The sequence below is a fragment of the Cyprinodon variegatus genome, unplaced genomic scaffold, assembly GCF_000732505.1.
Source record: "Cyprinodon variegatus isolate N-32 unplaced genomic scaffold, C_variegatus-1.0 Scaffold998, whole genome shotgun sequence".
Taxonomy (NCBI): Eukaryota; Metazoa; Chordata; class Actinopteri; order Cyprinodontiformes; family Cyprinodontidae; genus Cyprinodon; species Cyprinodon variegatus.
The window spans coordinates 140,205-141,151 of NW_015151451.1; the positions used below are offsets into that span (position 1 = coordinate 140,205).

The 947-nt window shown below is 35.8% G+C and overlaps 1 protein-coding gene across 1 annotated transcript in view; it reads left to right on the forward strand.

Annotated features, from left to right (window-relative positions):
• The first annotated feature begins 395 nt into the window (after positions 1-395).
• Positions 396-947, forward strand: part of LOC107100671 (endothelin-3-like) — an 8,446-nt gene continuing 7,894 nt past the window's right edge. The window contains exon 1 of the mRNA XM_015399243.1: positions 396-539. Within this exon, the coding sequence (XP_015254729.1) occupies positions 476-539 (64 nt within the window). The 5' untranslated portion in view covers positions 396-475. The remainder of the gene's footprint in view (positions 540-947) is intronic.

Here is a 947-nt window from a genome sequence, read left to right on the forward strand (position 1 = left end):
AGAATGACATAATGTCACAAGTTTTTTGGAAAATAAAGTTGTTTATTTTGTTTGATTGAGTTTTTTTTTATCAAACAACTCATTCTGTGGTGTAAATCTTTGTTTTTGATAAAGAGGGATCCTGGTCTGTGTAAAGTTCAAAGCCACAGCTTCACAATCCTAAAGGGCTTTTTCTGTTGGTTGGATTAGACATTTTAAAAGCTTTTCTACTACTTATTATTTAACTAAGTCTTATTTTGAAAATCTCAACAGGAAGCATCAGTGATATCACCATAAACTGTCACAACAGGTAATGAACTGGAGTCTGGAGACTGAAGACAAACAGAGCGGAGCCTCACAGACGGGTGGACGTGTTTTTCCCGGGAGAAAAGGAGACGCCTTCAGTCTGCGTGGGGGGGGGAGTCATCTGACTGCTGTGTTCACTTATTTACAAAAGTTTATTTTTGATTTTTTTATTTCTACCATTCTATGTTTGATGGCATCATTATTTAATATGGGATCCCTGTTCTTTATAGTGGTGACAGCATCTTTAACCCATGGTAAGACTATTATTATTATTATGAAGATTATTATTAGTGTAATTTCCAGTGTTATTAGTGTCAATATAATTATTCGTTTTTTATTAATAGTGTTTTTGTTAATATTAATATTATTGTTGTTATTGATGTCATTTCTAATGAGTCTGTAACAGGCAGTAAATCTCACATGCTGACTGTTCTGTAGAGCTGGATAATTGTGGACCAAACAGAACCTTGGTTCTGATCTAGTCTGTTGGACTGTTTCTCTAGAACCCGATTTATGACTGGATCCAATAACCAGGGGCAGTTTTAGGAAATGTGGGGCCCTATGCAAAGACAGGCAGGGGCCCTCTGAATGGAGAAGACATAAATCAGACTCATTCTCCAGATAGAGAAATGTTAATAGAATAGACATCCATTATCTGTTCT